This window comes from Clytia hemisphaerica, unplaced genomic scaffold (assembly GCF_902728285.1).
Source record: "Clytia hemisphaerica strain Z4C2 unplaced genomic scaffold, Clytia hemisphaerica genome assembly, whole genome shotgun sequence".
In the NCBI taxonomy this organism is placed as follows: domain Eukaryota; kingdom Metazoa; phylum Cnidaria; class Hydrozoa; order Leptothecata; family Clytiidae; genus Clytia; species Clytia hemisphaerica.
The window spans coordinates 126,462-146,594 of NW_027104184.1; the positions used below are offsets into that span (position 1 = coordinate 126,462).

At 35.7% G+C, this 20,133-nt stretch overlaps 1 protein-coding gene across 1 annotated transcript; it reads right to left on the reverse strand.

Moving 5' to 3' along the window:
* Positions 1 to 379: 379 nt before the first annotated feature.
* LOC136814760 (OCIA domain-containing protein 1-like) lies at positions 380 to 19,720 on the reverse strand. Its single transcript, XM_067071182.1, has 8 exons — positions 19,552 to 19,720; positions 5,260 to 5,320; positions 4,834 to 4,887; positions 4,440 to 4,484; positions 2,026 to 2,143; positions 1,707 to 1,735; positions 986 to 1,251; positions 380 to 601 (listed from the first exon to the last, which is right to left on the reverse strand). The coding sequence occupies exons 1-8, from the start codon at positions 19,594 to 19,596 to the stop codon at positions 380 to 382; spliced, it is 840 nt and encodes a 279-aa protein (XP_066927283.1). The 5' UTR covers positions 19,597 to 19,720.
* Positions 19,721 to 20,133: the final 413 nt, after the last annotated feature.

The window sequence follows — 20,133 nt, forward strand, 5'->3', positions numbered from 1 at the left end:
AAAGATTGATAAGCTCTAAGGGCGAAATTCAATCCCTCTAAATTCTGCCTCAACGAGGGGAAATATTTTGGTGGAAAGAAAAATGGGCGGATCTGGTCAAAATTTGGTCAAATTACTATAATTACTGTAAGTTATTGTATTCATTCCCCAAATGTGTGCAGATTTTTAAAGCCATCTGCCGAAATTTCTTTCCTCAAGGTATATGATTCCCTCCCTTTTGGTTTCAACAAACAGAAAGCCATCATTGAATATAAAATCAAATGCAATGCAACGCCTCAGCATGGGAAATGGTCTAATCGATTGACTCTCACATCAGTCTAAGCAAAAAATACTAAAGCAAGTGGTAAAAAGAATCGACTAAAAGACAGATTATTAAAAACTAGAAAAACGACTTACGCGTGAAGCTTTTGGCACGAGCAGCCCGTTTAGTCGATTCAGAATCGGTTTGTTTATCGGGTTCAAAATGATCTGACCGGAAGCTTGTCATTCGACTGTCATTATCAGCAGAAAAGTTGAGTGCTCGCGATGATTTGTCTTCGGTAAAGGTCATTGGTGTGTAGGATTCGATGTCTAGTGGTTTTTTAGTTCGATCTTCAGGTTCCTTTAAAGAGAAAGAAATATTCTTTCATTCAGAAAAATATATATAAAAAAAACCATGAGAGAGAATCTCGAAAGTACTTGAAAATTACAGAGAAGCATAGCTTAGAAATGTACCGATTCTTCTGATCGAGCAGGCGATCCGGGCTGGGATCAGAACCATTATTGTTGCTTTCATGCACAACTCGGTCCAAGCTCCCAAGTGGTAAGCATAGCACCAACTAAATACAACAAGTCGTTTACCAAATCTTTAGACTAAACCTCGTTCTCAGAGTATTATCGAGGCTAAATAATGTTCCAGGGCTTATCACTAACGTGAAAGACACAAAATAGAAAGGGGCAAGTTTGCAGGCTAATCCGAACTTTGGTAATTAAGAATGTTTTTAACCTCGCTTGTGTCTTCCTGATTAGCTATTCGATTATTGGTAACTCCAGAAGGTCGGTTTCGTTTTCTTAATTCTTCGTATGTAAGACCTGCGCTTGGTTGATTTGCCGTCGACGAGTTTTTACGGATTTGTTCCCAGGATTTTCCTTCCTGCATACGATTCAATAAGGGTGAATCGAATTCATTTTTGGTGGATGTTTGTAGTGATAATGGTTGTAGGTGTGCTTCATTGTCTGTTTGTAAGGGTGTGTCCTCAACTGGTGCGAATTCTTTAAAATATAAAAAAAGACTTGTACACGTTTTAGTAATAGATGTTAGACGGCTTTGTGTCGCTCCAGAATGGTTCCCCTGGCAGATCGAGAGTGTTCATATTTGTTTCAGAACGTTTCGGAGCAAGAAAACGGAGCAGTTTCGTTCCGACGAGAAAAGTGGAGCGAAACCGATACGGAACCGTTACGCCTGAACATGGTCTAAGAGGGTAAATGTACAAGTAGTTAATCACTAGAACAAATAAAGGTGCACTAACCACACCGATAACAATTTTTTCGGGCAACGCATAATCTTGAAAAGACCCAGCCGAGTTTTTTTATATAAATCATAATGTAAGTAAGGAATAACTTTGTCAAATTTCAAAAGTAACAGCTCAAAATTCTAAGATAGATTTGGGAACTTTGTTTAGCCTCAATGACACCACCCGAAGTGGTTCTTTTTGTTGATTCCATACCTGATTGCTGATTGGGAAACATGCCTCTACTAAAACGAGAAGGAGATATTGAGTATTTAAAACTTTCAGAATAATCGAAAAAAATATTACAATACAGGTTCTACACAGTTTGAGTAAGTTTTGATTGAAAAACTGGTTTGGAAAGGCCGAATAAGAACGTCTAGAATGTACGTAAAAGTAGCAACAAAGAGTTCTCCTGATTGATTGGTCAAAAAGTACTTTGTCTTTAGGAGTAAAAAATATCGCAAATTTCAATTACTTTAATATTAATTAAGTTCAGGAAAATATTCAAAATTGAGTGATGGGGAGGTTTACTTACTCTCTTTGAAATTTGACGAATTGTTCTTTCAAAGATGAATTTTCTAAAGCCATGATTTTCTTGAAGCATGTGTCTTTATATGATGCGATACCAGTGACCATACCCATCCCAAAAACACCTGTAACAAAATCAATTTCATAAGTATAAGGAACGTCTATAAAATCAGTGGTTGAAGCAAAGTAGTTCGGTTCAAAAGTAATATGGTCTCACTCTCTACACAAACTTGTGTAGGGATAGATTGTCGACATTTTACAGATTTGGTATTAACAAAAGAGAAAGCTAACAAAAATTTACAACAATAGGTTCTAGATCAGGGTTTTTGCACGGACTATGATGACTTTAATATGGCGACCACCCATATTTTAGGACCCATTTCAAGGGTTTCCAGGGTCATTTTGCAACAATTTTCAAGGGGCCTTTTGGCAAAATGCTCAAGGGTTTCATGGGTTTGAAAGTCTTGAAAACATAATTTTTTTAAAGTTTCAGGAAAGTTTAAAAAAGTTCATAAAAACAAACACGAGGCTTCGATGGCCAAAAATTAATTATTGTGTAATAAAAATGACATATTTAAAAGGTTATAATTTGAAGCAAATAGTTTCTTTATAAAAAGCAATACACACTTTTTTTTATAAGAATGGTGTTTTTCCTATTCATCATGCTGAATATTCTTAATTTTTTTGGGAATAAAACATCCTCTTAAAGGGATAATCAGATGGTCTGAGATATTTTGCCTGCAAATAGCTTCTAGGATTTTAGGAAAAACCTCTAAATTTTTCGGTGTACTTATTTTCCTAACTCAAGTTATGCCAATTTGAAATCTCGAAAAATGGGACTTTTCAGGGACTTTTCACACTTTTTTCTATTGTTTTCAAAGCAAAGGTTCAAAATTTCAAAGTGGCATAACTTGAGTTAGGAAAATAAGTACACCGAAAAATTTAGAGGTTTTTCCTAAAATCCTACAAGCTATCTGCAGGCAAAATATCTCAGACTATCTGATTATCCCTTTAAGGTATTCTTAGGTTTGGATCCAAACCCACATCAAGCAAAAATTTGGCATTTTTGTGGAAGCTTTTAGCATTTACTAATTGGCAATTTAAGGGTAAAATGCTCTAAAAATGACATTCTTAGGTTCTGTCTAAAACGATAGAGTTAGCTCATTTTCTTTTATGTAGCTTCAATTTGTTCATTCTTTTAAAGCTATTTACTTTTATCCCCATTTTTACAAAAATACTTTTAATGAACAAAAATCCCTTCTAGCTTGCTGAAATTTTTCAAGGGTTTTAAGGGTGTAAATTTCATAGCTCAAGGGTCTTCAGAAAATATCATATTTTCAGGGGTTTCAAGAAAATTTTCAAGGGTACAAAAAAACAAGGGTGTTTCAAGGGTTTCAAGGATTTCAAGGGTCGCTGGCCACAATGCTTTAAGTACATGAACCTACATGATTACTATTTTTGTCTTTCTATCGACCCGTCTGGTTTAATTTTGACCTATCTTTTTAACACCCCTGTCTCAGTGACTGGGTGGGAATTTTACCGTCATTTGATAAGATATGGGACATATGACAGCGTCAACTTCTTTCAAAATCAAAAGTCTTTCTGAAAGGGAACTAATTTTGCTAAAAATTGACGCTGTCATAGGTTTACTTTTCCAATTAGCAAATGCAAATCCCCACAGGCTGATACATATCATTAAAATTGTGTTTATAAATAAGCTTTCGACTCTTGTTTATCGAGTGTACATTTTTGTAGTGCTCGTTTTCTTAACTCCGTCAAATTAAGATTGTGTTCATGTTCACTTGGTTGACGCTTCCAGAGGTACTTATTACTTTTTGCTCTGCTACAAAGATTTCTCCTAAATTAGGTAAAAAAAATTGAAAAAGGTGATGAAAAAGATCACGAGTCATTTTGATATTGGATTTCAAAAGCTTAATCATCAACACAGCATTTTGTTGTAATTTTTCGACACGAACTTCCTGTTCTGAATCCATTCTGTGCCGATGTGGGTATACCGACATGAGTTATGGGAGGGCAAAGATATTCAATCCGATAATGAAAATCGTCACTTCTGCTCAAACAAACTTGGAGATAAATATTGCCCCTTAGTTCAGTAAAAAAAAAATTTAAGATGTTTTTTTTAGTTAAGCAAAAAAAGAAAAAAAAAGTGCTAAATTTTGACAAAAGAAGTTGTCTGGACAAATTAAAAATACAATTAAATAACTTTATTTTTTCTTGGCTTTGAGTTAAGGGTATATTTTCTATCTTTTGTAAATATTTGCAAAAATAACATTTCACACATGTAGAAATCTCGTCCATCAGTTGACCGAATTTTGTAAGAAAACTTTACAGCAATTTCAGGGTATATCACATCAAATAAAGTCCCTTATTAAATATTTTAAAGGAATAACCAAAACTTACCAAAATAAACAGCTCTGGACCATTTTTTGAGGAACGGAAAATAACCTAAAAGAAAGAAGCACTGTTAGAATTAGCTATTTGTTTAATTTTCAAAGCCGAAGTGAAGGAAGTAAAAACTAGCCTACGCTTTGAGCCCTTTATACCTCCTTTAAAATAAAATTTCCACCGGCTATAATCTATAAGATTCTCCAGTTTTTCCATATCCATGGTGGAAAGACATTACTTCGCTCTCCACCGTTTCACTCGATGTCAATCCAGAATCTCTATAATAATTCCATGATAAAATCCATCCTAACAGCATAGATAAATTTCATAAATACTTCTATGTTTTTAGTTTTGAACAAAAACGGATAAGTTTTGATTTAGATTTAAAACTTTAATGATAATACGATACCTGTGTCAAGGGATGCTTTTGCAATTAAAGCTGAAGCCAATCCAAGCGGGATTCCTATGGTAAAATATTAGGTAGAATTAATGGTAAAATGTTCAATTTAATTTCCCAAAAATATTTAAAATCAATTAAAATTAATTTGATAAGAATGTTTGAGACAAATAAATGATACTCTAGAATGAGCAATCTCATTTAGAAACTGTATTCATTGTACAATTAATTAATTTATCTATTTATTGACTTTAAAAAAATCAACAAAGTGCTTAATATCCTAATTTGCAGAGCTGCATCATACTTCTTTTAATAAATGAAGAAACTTTTTCTTTCCAATACTAAAACTTTCTCAGTTTATTAAAGGTTAGAAATCGTATTTACATAGAGATGTGATCTTTGCCAATTCCATATGTAAAATTGTATTTAAATTAATACCTCTGTAATACAAACTATTCACTCTGCATTCTTTTAGGACTCGGATCTCATCTTGTGTTAGCTGAAAGTTGAAAAACAAAAATGAAAATATGATTTACTTTTTTTTCTGAGGTTGTGAAATAACTAAGGCCCACCCCATAGATGGTCCTATAAAACAGGTGGAAGAAGGACAAACTTCTTTCAAAAAAGCTAAAAGTTCCAAATTTTGTTAAAATTGGATTTCTTTCATTTTTAGAGTACAGTCAGGACAAGCTGGTGCATTTGGTTTTTGAGTCCACGCAAAGAAAATGTAAATTAAAGAAAATGTCCTTCCCTAAAATAAACATCAAATTCACTGTTCAGGGATTCCCTAAATTAGGAAGTTTAATATCCAAATCTGAAACATCAATTTGTGTAGTGTATAGATTACAGTGAAGTAAAAGGTTTATTACCCTTTTGATGACGTTATTTAGGACCCGAATGACATTATCAACCGAAAATTTGCAATATTTTGAGTTTTGTAGGATAACTTGTATACTCGACCAGACAAACAAATCTGAATCTACTGATGTTTTAAGGATTGCTTGGAAACTAGTCACGGAGTTAAGCGGGAAGAAAAAGCAGCACTTGTCTCTATCAAAAGTGACGACCCAAAAAAGTTGTGGAAAGATCATTTTGAAACCCTTCTTAAATAATGTTCCTGAAAACGTAAATGGTGAAGCCAATGTTGAAATTGATCCAGTGTTCCAATTGAACGAGGAAATCAATATTGATGATTTTACACTTGACGAAGTCAACAAGGCACTTAAACAGATGAAAAACAAAAAAGCTCCTGGACTTGATGGAATTCTTGAAACTTGATTCTCTCAGTACTCATTTTCTACACTTCTGCAATGCAACCCTAAACGGCAAGTGCCCAGATGAATGGGGCCTATCCTGTATAGTACCTGTACCCAAAAAGGGTGATTTAACCAAAGTTGACAACTATAGAGGTATTAGACTAACTCAAGTTGCTGCCAAACTTTACAACAGACTAATATTAAACAGAATTCGCCTTGAGATTGATCAAAAGCTTAGTTTCAATCAAAACGGTTTTCGTCTGTCCTGATCGACATCATCTCAAGCCCTTTGGCGCCTTGTAGAAGAAGTCAACAACCATGAAGTTGAGGCTTTATTAACATTCATCGACTTTAAAAAGGCGTTTGATAGTATTAACAGAGAGTCAATGTTCAAAATCCTCCTAGCCTGTGGCATTCCAGATAAGCTTGTTAACACAATCCAAATTATGTATACCAACAACAGAGCCAATGTAATGATATCTGAAGGAGAAACCGAATTTTTTGAGGTTGTAACTGGTGATCCATTACAGCTCTTTATTATTGTGCTCGATTATGATGCTCTGAGGACAGCCATTACTTCTGAAAATGGAGTCACTATTGAAAAACGCAGAAATAGACGCCATCATGCCGAGAAATTAGCAGATCTAGACTTCGCAGACGATATATCTCTTCTAAATGACAAGCTAGAGCTATTTGGGCATTTTTAAATTTTTTCAGTTGAAGTGTTTTTTAAGTTTCTTTATGCTCTTTGGCATTGCATTGAATTGTTTTGCACCTTGTACAGAAAGAGTGCAATCTCTAAGCTTGGATGTTTGATTCTTGGAGATAGACAGTTGACACAGCCGGCCAAGCTGGGGATTTTTGTAAGCTTTTATACTGCTATTCATGTTAGGTACTATCCCTTCTAACACAGTATTTGGACTCCATAAAACAGAGCAATATTCTAAAAATTGGTATCACCAACAATTTGTAGAGTGTAGTCATACATTCAAATGACTGTGATGAAAAAGTTTGCAGTATCCATGAAGTTAAATATTTTTCTTTTTGAATGGTTGAAATTACTTGTTCTTTAAACAAGCAATCGTTACTCATCAGGATTCCCAAATCTTTTAGAACATTTTTGCTTTCAATGATGATGGCGATGTATAGTTTGTTTGGTCCTTGATGATTTGATTTTGACCATATCTCAATTTTATGTCGTTAAGTTTCATATTATTGTTGTCTGTCCATTTGTAAATTTTCTTTAAGTCAGATTGCAGCAAGGCAACATCTTCAATTGTCTTGACTTGTTTTGTTGCACAGGTGTCATCAGAAAAGGACTTCAAAAAGCTGTTTAAGACATCTTTGTCAATATCACCAATGAGTATAAGAAAGATCAAAGAACCCAGGACACTTCCTTGAGAGACTCCTGATAAGACATCTTGTGGTTTTGATTTCACACCATTTACAAGCACTGACTGCTTTCTTCCTGTAAGAAAGGAATTGAGTCATTGTAGTATTTTTCCATCAATTCCTAGTACTTTTTCAAATATTTTTATGACATGAGATGTAAGCGCTACTGGTCTGTAGTTTACTGCCAGTGATCTGCTACCCCCTTTGTAGATTGGTGTAATTGTGCTTTGCTTCAGTTTCTTTGGGACTATTGTCAAGGCTTTTCCTCCAAAGGAAGCAAAGGGGAGTGGATAGTTCTTCTTTACATTGTTTTATTAAGAGAATTGCAGGAAAGCCAGGCCAGGAGCTGCACATTGAGATAACTCATAATTATTGCTTTGACAAGATCATTCTCTGTGACTTGGAGGTCTGGGATGTTGTTTACATTGATTTCATTATCTTGGCGTTGTGTTGTATTATCTAGTTTTGGAACACTGAAGACTTTAACTTTTACTTTAGGCGTACAAACTTTTGCAAGCAGAAACTTTCGCGAGGTCGAAAAATTGCAAAATTCACAATATTTACTTTCGCGAATTTGAGGAAAAATTTTTTTTGCGAGCATAAACTTTAAAAATGAAAACTTTCGGATAAAAATTGCCCTAAAAGTGAAAAATATTCCTTAAATCCGCGAAAGACGGTTGTTCTTCAACTTTAAAAAGGCATTAAAGGACATTAATATGCCGAAAATTAGATACTTATTACGATTTCGAGTTTGTATAGATTTCTAACTTTTTTGAAAATTTTTCACGAGCATAAACTTTCGCGAATTGCCCGTCTAGAATTTTCAAAGACATTTACTTTCGCGAAAAAGGCCAAAATTTGCAAAAATCGCGAAAGTTTCTGCTCGCGAAAGTTTGTACGCCTAAAGTATTGCTTTGATAGGATTTCAGCCATTTCTTTATTTCTTTGTGTCAGTTTACCTTTCTCATTCATGAGAGGGCCAATTTTTGTCTTTATCTTTGATTTCTTTTTTACGTAGGAAAAGAAAACTAAAGAATAAAATAACTGTGTAGTCATGAATAAGATTTTCATTGTTTGTGAAAACAAAGTCGAGGATGTTCGATGTTTGAGGATTTCCTTCAAAAAGATATCTGATCCAACAACTGGAATCACTTCAAAAATCCTATGTGAATGGAATCCCTTCATTTCTATTTCTATTTGGTTGAGTTTCAGGAGGCTTTGAGGCCTATTTTCAATATTTTCACAATGATACTATAGACGCTTTCAATGAGCGCCCCGTCAGCACCTTGGACTGACTACACAGTTCTCCTCACATGGCATGGGTTGACCCAGGCAAAGGTTCATTCACTAGCCAACAGAACCTCTGCCAGTGGGAATCGAACCTCAGTCGCCTGTGCAAAGGTCAATGACCACTATACCACAGCGCCTTAAACTTCACTTTTAATTTAACATCTCAACTATATTTTCTACATAACCATCCCCATTGAAAACTTCAATGACCTGACACACAGTCGTAATAATAGAAATAACCATCAAATACTTTCTAGCCACACAGACTTTTTCAATTTTCTTGACAATCATCTTCAGAATGACATCATTGATTCTTTCTATGATATCAGAGTTGCACTTAACAGGCTAAAGAAATCGACTTTGAAGAAAATTGCTTCCGAAATTATCTCACGTGGTCCTTTGGTTTCTCTTGACTCTTTCTCTGAGCAACACTATCTTTACATTTTGGATATCATCGAAACTCTTATTTATATTCCACTCCCTAGTAAAGCAAAGAAAGTAGCACCAAAACATATTTGCAATGTATTTTTTGACAACAAAGCCATAGAACTCATTCATCTTCCTTCTATTTTAAACCAACCTGACATTTTAGAACTTCTTCCTGAACCTTTGACGACCAAAGAAAATAGACCAGTTGTAACTTATTCTCTACATAAAACTATACGAAATAAAATTCTCAATTATCAAGACACTGTAAATTCTATTTTTATCGATGATGAGGTCTCATTTACACTTGACTCTGATCGTTGTGAATGTGTTAATTCAGAATTTTGTGATCCTTTCCACCAACACATTATAACTGGTGATTTGAGAATTGTAGAAAATTCTAAATTACGTAAACTTTTAACAAAAGGCCCCAACTACCGTGAACCAAAACGTGTAAATTTTAAAAGAGCTTTAGAAAATATCATTACTAGTTTAGATGAATGCATTGATACTTTAGAGCAAAAAACTAAATTCAAAGCTAGGGCATTTAAATTTTGGAGGGACACAATTATTTCGAAAGTTGAAATTAAGATTAGAAAACTCAAAAAGAAAACGAAAATACATGACACTAAACCTATTCTAAAGAATCCAGAAGTGCTGGCATATCTGGAAACCTTACAGAAAAGATTTGTCATTGTCACAATCGACAAAGCATCTAAGAACTTTGCTTTGATTTGTAAAAAGTTTTATGTTTCTAGATTACTGAGAGAAATCTCTGGAAATAACACCTATCAGCCTTCTAATCTTGATTTGAACTCCATTTTAGAAAATAGCGAAAACTTGTGTAAAACATTTGGATTATCATTATCTGACAAAATGAAAACTCTCCCCATTATGTATTGGATTCCTAAAATGCATAAGAATCCTATTGGTTGCCGCTTCATCATTGCTTCCAAATCATGTAGTACCAAACCGCTGTCTCGTGCTGTATCCATGGTCTTCAAAGTTCTATACAAACATGTTGAGCAATTCCATCATAAATCTCGTTTCTTTTCTAGTTTCAATAAGTTCTGGGTTGTACAAAATTCTTCGCCTGTTATTGGACATCTTAACAGAATCAATGCCAAGAAAAAAGCAAAACGAATTTCGACATTCGATTTTGCAACACTGTACACAACCCTTCCACACGATCTTCTCATTGAAATTTTAACCAAAATTATTAACTTTGTGTTTGATTTAGGTTGTAGAAATAAACTTGGTTTTTCAAATACTTCAGCATACTGGACTACAAAAGGGAAGGATGGCAGGTTCTTTACTAGTACTTCACTGTCTGAGTGTGTGTCCTTTCTGATAAAAAATTGCTTTTTCAAAGTTGGCAATTCTATTCTTAAACAGTGCATTGGAATTCCCATGGGAATAGATCCTGCTCCTTTTTGGGCAAATTTGTTTTTGTACCATTTTGAATCTGAGTATGTCAAAGGCCTCATTTCTGCTAGTTCGCCTAGTGCCTATAACTTCCACTCTGTAGGTAGATTTATTGATGATTTGTGTGCCTTAAATGACAGAGATGAGTTTCATAATTGCTACAAACAGATTTACCCTAAAGAACTAGATCTCAAAGTTGAGCACCATGGAAACCATGCATCGTTTTTAGATTTAGATATCACCGTTGAAAACAATATTTTTAGATATAAACTTTTTGATAAGAGAGATGCCTTTCCCTTCTTCATTGTAAGGATGCCACATGCCGACAGTAACATCCCATCGTGCATTTTTTATGGATCCGTCTTTTCAGAAATTTTACGGATAGCACGTAGCACACTCATGTTTGAAGATCTGACTCCTAGAGTCACTGAGCTTTTCATTCGAATGCGAAACCAGGGTGCTTCAAACGCTTTCTTGAAGAAGCAAGTTGTCAAATGTTTTTCCAGGTTTCCTGACTGTTTTATGAAGTATGGGAAAACCGTCGAAGAATTTTTACATATTTTCAAATTGTGAAATTGTTTCTTGTGTATTGTATGTGTGTTTGTATGTGTGTTTGTTTGTTTGTTTTTTTTTTTTTTTTTTTTTTTCTCTGTCTAAAGAATCAGCATTACCATAGGAGGTATTCATTTCCTACTTTTCTTTGCCCTGTGCAGTTCTCCCGTCGCGGCACGCCGAACCGGGTTCTCGGCCAACTTACGATTCTATTCTTTTCAGTTTTTGTGTGATTTTTTCTATTTCTATGTAAGATTGTGTTTGTTGTAATGTCTGTTTGTTGTCTGTTATTTATTTGGAAGCTGCTGGTCAGTTCCTTTTTCTATTATGTTTTCCGAAGGCGACTGAGTGTGGGCCCTTAAACACGTGGAAAGTCACTATGCCAGTCACAAGTCTGGGACTTCGGGTTTTGTTTTGTTTATGTATCCTTTTTTTTTTTTTTTTTTTTTTTTTTTTTTTTTTTTTTTTAATTTATTTGATGTGTTTGCTTTTGTATTTGTCCCCATTTTGTATGTATTTTGATGAACTTACGGAAGTGTGTTTATCAAAAAAGTTTTTTGCAATTCATTGTTTCTCCACTATTACTTTTCTTTTGTCTTCATTTGGATTTGGTTTAGGTTTTTCTTCACATACCACTATTTAATTCCCTTTAACTTTTTGCTAAATTACCCTCTGTTTCGGAATGATTAAAAAATAAAAAATACCAAAAAAATCGTAAATACACACAATTAACAAAAATATTCTTAACTTTTTTCGTTTTTATCAGTTTGAGTTATTTATATATCAATACTTTTCTTTTTCTAAAATGACAGATATTACATATCTTCACTATATATATATAAAATTTAAGTATAGACGGATCTGATCTTCTCAAATACAAAAACAAATCCAATCGAGACAACAACCAGACACTCTTTATCACCACCTTCAACAAAAACCTACCAAACATACGTGAAGCAATCAATAAACACTGGGACATACTAAAAATAAATGACGAACTAGCAGATACTTTTAACGAACAACCCAAGATCGTATATAGAAGAAACAAAAACCTTCGTGACCTAATAGGTCAAACAACAATAAAAAATAATAAAGTATTTAGAAAATCCCACACACTGAGAGAAGGCAAATGTCGCCCATGTCTCACAAATTCCAGAAACCTTTGCTGTCGTCAAGTAACCACAACCTCCACGTTCGTGTCACAACAAACAAAACGCCAGTTCAAAATATTCCACAATGTCAACTGTAAAAGCAAATACGTCATCTACCTACTAGAATGTCAAATCTGCAAGATCCAATACGTCGGTAAAACTGAAACACCCTTCAACGTCCGTTTAAACAACCACAGAAGCAATGCACTTCATCCGAAAGAAGACACCATCCCAGCGTGCAAACACTTCAACAAGGAAGGACATAATTTCAATAGAGATGCTAAATTTACGATCATTGAACAGCTAAGAAATATCGAAGGAAATGAAAGCCAGCTGAAAAACACCATTCTATCACGAGAGAACTTTTGGATCAACAAACTAAAAACCTTAAAACCAAGAACTCAATTTGATAGCGCCTTAAGTCTGTGTTTACACGTCCATTTTTTCCAGATCACTTACAGACGGCTCATAAATATACGTCACAAAAAAGCGTTTATTTGACGTCAAAAAATTTTTTTTTTTTTTGTTAAAAAAACTGAATTTTTTTAGCTAGAAATATACCTTGAAAACGGCCCTGGCCGAAACATGTTGGAAATTTCTAGCATCTAATGGTATTTTTGTCTCGATCCTCCGTCCGATATATTATTTTATTTTCGAGATGACCAATCGTAGCCAATCTGCAACGCATCTGACTGGGAAAATCAACTTCTTTCCAGCTAGATCAATCAACAATAACCCGTCAAAACGACGTAGACAAGATGAAGTCGAACAGCCAAACACGTCGAACTTCCTTCCTCCACCGCTAATCAACGTGACTCCACCACTGCAACAAAGTGATTCAGAAAGAACAATCACCCAATCCATTGGTAATCAAACCCAAAGCCACTACCAAGCAGTTAAATGGGATAGACTCATCGACAAAAGTGACAGATATGACTCACATATTGGCTTTTTGAAAAAATGTATAGCCAACAAAGTAATCCCAAATGGTCTTCGCTTAGACCTGGAACCTACCATTGGTAATCACGACGATACCTTCCTAAACACATGGTACTCAACCCTTCAAGAGTGTTCACTAAAACTTATGTCACACATCGTCGACTTCTCAGAAAAGACAAATGAAGCAACGACTAACAAAATTAAAGAAGCTGAAGAAGCTATGAAAACCAACGCAAGTACAGCCGAATTCGATCAAATCAAAAAAACTCTAAAAGATAACCAAGACAATCGAAAACGCCAACTTCAATATAGAAAAAATAACAAATATAACAAACTTAAATACCAACCCCACCAAAACCAAAGACCCCAACAGCAAACTAACGCTGAAGTAAGAACTCCCAGACCCATACTGAGCAGAACCGAACAACGTAGCCGATCCCGCAGTAACAGCCGAAACAGATATCCAACCTATGCTTCCATTGTCAAAAAGGATAGTCGAACAAACAATTCACAAAGACAACGTATGAAGAATGATGTATATGGAAACAAAACTATCCAAAAGCTCCAGCAAGAAATAAATGAACTAAAAGCACAATATCATTCAAAAAACTTGCAACCAGCCCCTCACAGAGGGGCTCCCATACCACACTACCAAATACAACAAACCCAACCCCAAGAGCAACCACAAAACCAACAGCACCCAGCACGTGTTGATGGGTGTTATATTTATACCAAATATATATACCAAACCCTACCCCGAGAACAACTACAAGAACAAACAAACGCACCACCGCAAGCACAAACACAAGAAATGACAACAACAGATATACTAAATCTAATACACAGCACTATGCAAACTTTAAACGCATTCGCGACACATTTCGAACAACACAACACGCAACAGACCCTTCAGGGAATGTAATCAATCTATCCAACAAACTATTCACTAAAGCACAATATGATTTATTAAATAAGAATTTAAATTTCTGCCCAGAACCAGGAAAATATAACACCCATCAACTACAAAACGATATTGAACGATTCACACGCAAAATTAAACTTAAAGCACATTTTGGTAAACCAAATAACGAAGATTCGACCCCAACAAACAAAAAAGAATTCTACATAAAAAGCAGATCGAATTGGACTCCTAGAGAATCTCATCATACAGTAAACACGTTTGCTGAAGCGCTTCAGAAAGAACTAACAACATATTCAGATCCAGATTACAAACGAAAATACAACCTAACACGAGCAGAACGAGAAGCACTTAAAGAACTTCAACTCAGAGATGACATCATAATTACAAAAGCTGACAAAGGTGGAGCTGTAGTCATACAAGATGTAAAAGATTATATTGCAGAAGCCAACCGCCAACTAGAAGATCAAACTTCCTATAGAAAACTTGATTCAAATCTAACCGAACGACACAACAAACTAATCAACGGAACCATAGATTCACTACACGATTCAAACCTTCTCACTGAAAAGGAACGATCAATGTTTAAGACGCCAAACCCCAAAACCCCAAAATTCTACACACAACCTAAAATACACAAAGAAGGTAACCCAGGAAGACCTGTAATCAGTTCAATCAATTGCCACACTGCCCTGATTTCAAAATATGTAGACTTTCACCTACAGGATCATGTCACCAAGACGTCTTCATACATAAAAGATACAACCGATTTCATCAACAAAATTGAAACCATAACCCTTCCACAAAATCCAATACTAGTCACCATGGACGTTAAATCTCTATATACAAACATCCCTAACGAAGAAGGAATCAACGCCATCAACAACATCCTTACAACCAATAAAACACAAAACTCGTTAAAAACAAAAATACTCACCTTTCTAAGACTCATTCTCACCCTCAACAACTTCTGTTTTAATGAAACCCACTACCTACAAATCAAAGGCTGCGCCATGGGCACAAAATGTGCCCCGACCTATGCTAATCTATTCATGTCACAGTTCGAAGAATCAAACATCTATCCACTTCTAACCGAAAAGTGCAAAACTTACTTAAGATTCATAGACGATATCTTCATGATATGGTCCGGAACAGAAGAAGAACTAAAAAGATTCATCCAAGAAATCAATACTCTCCACGAAACAATCAAGTTCACAGCTGACTATTCAAAGAAGGAAATTAGCTTCCTAGACACCATTGTTACCATCAGCGGATCTAAACTAATCACAAGACTATACAAAAAACCAACAGACAGATCAGCTTATCTCCATAACCAATCCTACCACCCTAACCATTTAAAGAAGAACATACCTTTCGGTCAAACCCTTAGACTCAAAAGAATCTGCAAAGACGTAGACGACTATCAAAAAGCTACTAGTGAAATGCATGGCGCTTTTCTTAAAAGAGGATACCAACAACAACATCTCACAGATGCGTACACCAAAGCATCAAGTATAGACAGATCTGATCTTCTCAAATACAAAAACAAATCCAATCGAGACAACAACCAGACACTCTTTATCACCACCTTCAACAAAAACCTACCAAACATACGTGAAGCAATCAATAAACACTGGGACATACTAAAAATAAATGACGAACTAGCAGATACTTTTAACGAACAACCCAAGATCGTATATAGAAGAAACAAAACCTTCGTGACCTAATAGGTCAAACAACAATAAAAAATAATAAAGTATTTAGAAAATCCCACACACTGAGAGAAGGCAAATGTCGCCCATGTCTCACAAATTCCAGAAACCTTTGCTGTCGTCAAGTAACCACAACCTCCACGTTCGTGTCACAACAAACAAAACGCCAGTTCAAAATATTCCACAATGTCAACTGTAAAAGCAAATACGTCATCTACCTACTAGAATGTCAAATCTGCAAGATCCAATACGTCGGTAAAACTGAAACACCCTTCAACGTCCGTTTAAACAACCACAGAAGCAATGCACTTCATCCGAAAGAAGACACCATCCCAGCGTGCAAACACTTCAACAAGGAAGGACATAATTTCAATAGAGATGCTAAATTTACGATCATTGAACAGCTAAGAAATATCGAAGGAAATGAAAGCCAGCTGAAAAACACCATTCTATCACGAGAGAACTTTTGGATCAACAAACTAAAAACCTTAAAACCCAAGGGTTTAAACCAAGAACTCAATTTGATAGCGCCTTAAGTCTGTGTTTACACGTCCATTTTTTCCAGATCACTTACAGACGGCTCATAAATATACGTCACAAAAAAGCGTTTATTTGACGTCAAAAAATTTTTTTTTTTTTTTGTTAAAAAAACTGAATTTTTTTAGCTAGAAATATACCTTGAAAACGGCCCTGGCCGAAACATGTTGGAAATTTCTAGCATCTAATGGTATTTTTGTCTCGATCCAATATATATAAAATTTTCATTCCATTAGAATAAAAGGCCTCAAAAGTTTAATGTTTTTTAAATAGCCATCACAAATTCATCCTTCATTTAAAGTCGGTAAACAAAGAAATTCTACCATGTTTGCAATTTTTATCATCATTAAACATTAACAATTTACTCAAGCGACCAGAGGGCATTCTCACAACATGTGCTGCGTAGTTTCGTTGTTGCTGTTTGATAAAAACATTAACATCTGAGGTACCACATATAGTATGAAGCTGGTTGTTGCTAATGACGTATCGAAAATCATTATTGACCTCATCTACATAACGAAATCCACCTCTGACCATTCTCCTCAAAAACATTCTATAGGTGACATTGAGGCGGTCGTACTGGAGAGACGTTAAGTTCCAGTTCTGACATGAATACGTTAACCAGCTCCTGACGAAGATACGAACACGTAGGTTGATTTGAAAGTTTTGTAGCAGGTTAGACATTTGGGCGAATTTTACAATTGCAAGTTGAATTCATTGATTGAGTTCTGCTTCCCCTGTGTTTGGTTGAAGGTGATTAAGGACAGCACCAAGATATTTGAATTCTTTGACATTTTTGAGTTGCTCTTCACGAAGAGATATGATAGAATCAAGATATTGGTCTTGATTGATGGTCATTGTTTCGGTTTTCGAGACATTGATTGTCAAACCAAAGGCAGTGAAAGTTAAATCCAAAAGCTCTGTTGCAGCACTGATACCCTCGAGTGAAAGTAGAAAGAGGACAATGTCATCAGCATATCCACACCAAGAGAGAGTCGCTTCTCTCCAAGTTCTTATACCACTTGCTCTCATCTCGGATCTTTCTGCACGAGAGTGTGCTTGTGGGTTAACTCGATATTTGTGTTTGAAGAACTTGATTCGGTTATCATCTTTACATTTTTCGATAAATACTCTCATAACGAAGTCTAGATATAAATTGAACAAAAAGGGACTTTCGGGTCCCCCTTGACGCACACTGGAAGTCGTTTTGAAGGATATCATAGCATCGTCGTAGGTGAGGGTGGTATTTTCGTACAAAGTTTCAAGAATTTTGAAAGTTTGAGGGATGGATCTATCAGGGAAGCCAAGTTTTATACTTTCAAAGAGCCAGCTTTGTGGTATGTGGTCGAAAGCTGCACTTAGATCAACAAATAGAAGAAATGTAGGTTCAGACTTTTTGTTTGAAATTTGGTGAACTCGTTTGACCATGTAGATACCGTCTGTTGTTCCACGGTCCTTTCTAAAGCCATTTTGCTCATCCCATAACTGATTCTCGTACCAGGGTCTGAGTCGTTCAAGAATTATATTAATGGCTAATTTGCAGACGGTTGATCCTATACTAATTCCGCGGTATTTTGCTGGGTCTTTCTTTGAACCTTTCCCTTTCCACAATGTCTTAAGTATTGGGAGAAGCTAAAAGAACTTAAACTATACAGTCTGGACCAGCGAAGAGAAAGATACAGGATTATCTACACCTGAAGCATCTTTCAGTTAGTCACACTAGGAAATTAAGCTTTCAGAAAAAGCAACATCAGTCATCTACAGGAATAGGATACATTTCAACAACAAGGATGATTACCTGAATCAAGTTTGCAAGACAATATTAATTAAAACTTGAAAGTTGGAAACAAAATAAAAAGTGCAGCAGCCAAAATCAACCAACCAAAATTTGTCATTCAATTCCCGAAACAGCGCTTCGATTTTTAAGGCCTTGTTTATACGCTAAAGCAAAAACAATTCCGCACATGTAAATGGGTCATTGTTTGAGGTCCGGCAAATTTCCGGGAGATAGCCTATCCGGCGGTGCGCGGATCTAGGTTGGTTCCGTCTCCCCCGTAGATCTTTTTCTTGGGAAGTTGATCTTCAAATTAGTTTTCAAGGTTGGCTTAGACAGGAACCCGTCTGCGTATTTTTTTTAAATCTGATGAATACTTGACGGGTCAGAGCTGTGAGTCCGATTTTGGCCTCAAAAAAATTACTGTGGGAAATTCGAATTTAGCGCTGTCCTCACTTACTAAAATAAACCAAATTTCGGAACTTGCGCTTTCTTTAAGAAAGTGTGACCAGTAAAACAATAACAGGATTTGATTGGCTGAGTTTTCAACCGTTATTAGGATATGGGAAATTCAAACTGTCAGCCCATACCATGCTATATATTTCGCCATCAGTTTATAGAATAAGAAATCATAGCATGGGATCTCCAGGCTAAGGTTGGCTTGGCTCAAATTTTTTTCATCTATGGCTCAAATTTTAGGCAATTTCTCAAAGTTTTTGAAAATGTTAATTTCATTAAAAAGCGACGGGTTATTTTTTCATGAATCCCTTTAGAAGTTTTGCGGGGCATTTTTTTGCTTGAGAATCAAGTAAACGATATAGCGCTTTCGCAGCATTAATCTTTGATATGCATTTTGGCGGGACGCTAGTGTGACTAACTGTCTTTAGAACAGCTTGTCCCAAATTTTAACTATAAATGCTGAGAACAAAAGGTGGCATTTTCAGTTATTACCATAACCAGCAGACTGGGCGGATAGAAAATGTTATCTAAAAGAAGGTCAAACATAAGGAAAAAGAACATATAAGGAAAAAGAGCATATGGAGAGACTCCTTGTCAGAAGACTATTAATCCCCTCTCATTCAAAGTCCATCCGTTCCGTATAAACCTCAAAAATTGCTCCAAAACTACTGTAGTTTTAAAACATCAATTGGACCACTATCTCAATTATACTACCCAACGCACGAGCCACTGCTGCTGAATAACTTTCCTCTTGTAAGAGCTGATTTAAATAGCCTCAAATTGGATGATTGTTGAGATGAACAAAGAAGCCTTCGAAAAGTATCAAAAACGAAAAAAGTAAACATCTAAAAAAAAGCAGCTTGAAGCCTTTATTTGTAGTCGCATAATATCTTCTTACCTGAACTGGGGCTTTTGCATGAGGATCAGCTCTCTTTTCTGACATTTTTTAATTGACGGTCAAACTATTGTGGTCTTTGCTGTCATGAAAATGTTGCATAAAACATAAATCCAAGGCTGAAGTAAGCTCTGCTTGCTTGCTTGCTTGGTTCTCGGACTTTGGTGAAAACGAAAGTTGCGGTCACACTCTCTATATAGATATGCTTTCAATTTCTACCCATAAAAGGTATATTTGCATATTTGAGTTCTCAGGCTAAATTATCGTAACCAGGTGAGTGAGGCCATTTTTTCAAAACAAACAAAATTTCAAAAAAATATTTAAAAAGAAAAGACTCAGCAGGCGGCTAGTACAAAACGCAGGTTCAGGTTACAGGTTTCAGGGCCAGGGTTCAGGTTTCAGGGCCAGGGTTCAGGGTTCAGAGTTCAGGTTAAAATTGTCTACAATACAGACTTGCCTATTTTGTTTTTCAAATTACTGACCTCTTTACTTCTCTTTTCTCTTTTCTCTTTACCCCGGGGGGGGGGGGGGGGGGGGGGGGGGGGGGTACTAGGTTTGCGAGGTGACGGGTATGTCCGAGCCGAA